This window comes from Echinops telfairi, unplaced genomic scaffold, assembly GCF_000313985.2.
Source record: "Echinops telfairi isolate 266 unplaced genomic scaffold, ASM31398v2 ScPeMD7_7468;HRSCAF=8506_0, whole genome shotgun sequence".
Lineage (NCBI taxonomy): Eukaryota > Metazoa > Chordata > Mammalia > Afrosoricida > Tenrecidae > Echinops > Echinops telfairi.
This window is the reverse complement of record NW_022111369.1, coordinates 95068645-95070771: the sequence shown is the minus strand read 5'-3', so window position 1 is coordinate 95070771 and position 2127 is coordinate 95068645. Positions and strand designations below refer to the sequence as shown.

The 2127-nt window shown below is 57.3% G+C and overlaps 1 protein-coding gene across 1 annotated transcript in view; it reads left to right on the top strand.

Annotated features, from left to right (window-relative positions):
• Positions 1-773: 773 nt before the first annotated feature.
• SMIM20 (small integral membrane protein 20) overlaps positions 774-2127 on the top strand; it is a 12316-nt gene continuing 10962 nt past the window's right edge. The window contains exon 1 of the mRNA XM_045284288.1: positions 774-949. Within this exon, the coding sequence (XP_045140223.1) occupies positions 841-949 (109 nt within the window). The 5' untranslated portion in view covers positions 774-840. The remainder of the gene's footprint in view (positions 950-2127) is intronic.

Sequence of the window (2127 nt, the reverse complement as noted above, 5' to 3'; positions counted from 1 at the left end):
ATTTCTTGTTATATATCTAATTGTCTTTATAAATAAATATATTAAATTATCAGCAATTTGGTTTTATCTCTCTAGAGAACCCTGTCTAACACAGGGAGCCAGAGAGAACACTCTGCTCCAGGTGGAGTTTGGTACCAAAAGCAAACACCAAACTCTGCCATGGAGTTGATGCCGACTCACAGCCACCCTTTAGAACAGAGAACTGCCCCTGTGGGTGACCAAGACTGTAACTCCTTACAGGAGTAGAAAGCCTCCTCTTTCCCCTGCGGAGCCGCTGGTGGTTTTGAACTGATTACCTTATGGCTAGCAGCCCAACATAACCCCTACACTACCAGTGCCAGACAGCCACTCAGAACTAAATAGTGGGTGGAAGAACATCAAAGGGTGGCTGGCTAAGGAGGCCTGGGGAGTGGAGTGGCCGAGCAAAACCAGCCAAGGGCAGAGAAGAGAGCAGAACAGAGCCCGCGGGCGCCGGCACAGCAACAGCCACACACCCTGCAGGGCACCTGCACTCTGCAGGCAAGTGCGCGCGGAAGAGCAAGAGGCAGTGCGCGTCCTAGGCTAGGGCCATTCCCCGCCCCTAACTCCACCCTCCCCAGACCCGCCCCCAGCTCCACCCTCTCCAGACCCGCCCCAGCTCCACCCTCTTCAGGCCCCGCCCCTAGCTCCGCCCTAGCCCTCGGCCCCGCCCCGTGCGCGCCGTTTTCCCTGGCCCCGCCCCGAAGGCCCGGAAGCGAAAGGGGCTTGCTCTCTTCTGAGCCGGGTCATCACGAGATCCCGGGAGCGGGCGCTCGGAGGGCACGGGCGCTCTGCGACTCCGGGCAGCGCCCTCGGGGCACCATGCGCCGGAACCTGCGCACCGCCCTCGTTTTTGGCTGCTTCGTCTCCGTGCTCGGCGCTGCCTTCTACCCTATTTACTTCCGGCCCCTAGTGCGGCCAGAGGAGTACAGTGAGTGACCTCTGAGCCCGCGCGGTGACCTGCCCCGTCCCCCCCTCCCCGCCCTTTCCCGACCCGAGCGCCACTTGGTGCGGCGCACCGCCCTGTGACCTTGAGCCTCCCCACCCACGTCTGGGGACTGGTCAGGGTGTAACCGCGCTCGCGGCGCCGGGGACGCGCAGGGGTGGGAACGGGTGAGAAAGTGACCTGCGTCAACTCATTCGGTAAACTCTCCTGAGGGTTCAGACGGTTAAGCGGCTGTCTCCTGTTTGAACCCATCTAAAGACTCCTAGGGAGGGGGCTTGGCAGCCTACTTCCGGAAGGCCACAACCTTGAAAGCCCCGCCGAACGGTTGTTGACGTTGACTCTGGCGACAGCTGGCATACTTGTAGTTGTTGCTAGGTGCCATCAAGTCGGTTCTGACCCATAGTGACCCAGTGCAGGGCAGAACGAAAACACTGCCCGGCCCTCTGCCATCCACACAATTGTCCCTCTGGTTGAGCCAAGTTTCTCAGCCAGAGGCAGTCCACCTCCTGGAGGGCCTTCCTCCTTTTCGCTGCGCCTCCACTTGACCGAGCAGGGTGACCTTCTCTAAGGACTGGTCTCTCCTGACAACATGTCCAGAGTACTGAAGACAAAGGCTCACCATCCTTGCCTCTGACGAGCACTCTGGCTGCACTTCTAAGACAGATTGATTTGCCCAAACCAAACATCTGTGGGTCTTGATTGGATTCTGGCGAAGTGAGTTCGGTGTTGGGCTTCCCACTGCTAGGCCAGCGGTTTGAATCCACCAGCTACTCCCTAGGAGAAAAATGACAGTTTTTGCTCTGGGAAAGATTTACAGCCTTAGACATTGAGGCAGTTTGACCCTGCCCTAGAGGATCACCACCGAGTTGGAATCCCCATGTAAACTCAACCAGACCCAAAGCCTTAAGTCAATCCAACTCATAGCAATCCTATGGGACAGAGAAGAACTACCTCTGTGGGTTCCTGCAACTGCAACTCTTTACAGGAATAGATAGCCTCATCTTTCTCGGGGTAGCTGGTGGTTTTGAACTACTGATCTTGTGCTTAGCAGCCCAACAAGTAGCCCACTGTGGCACTACGGCTGCTGTAAGATTCAACCAATGGCTTTGGGTTTGGGTCCCTGTGAGTCAGAATCTACGTGGTGGCAGTGGGTGTGGGTTTGG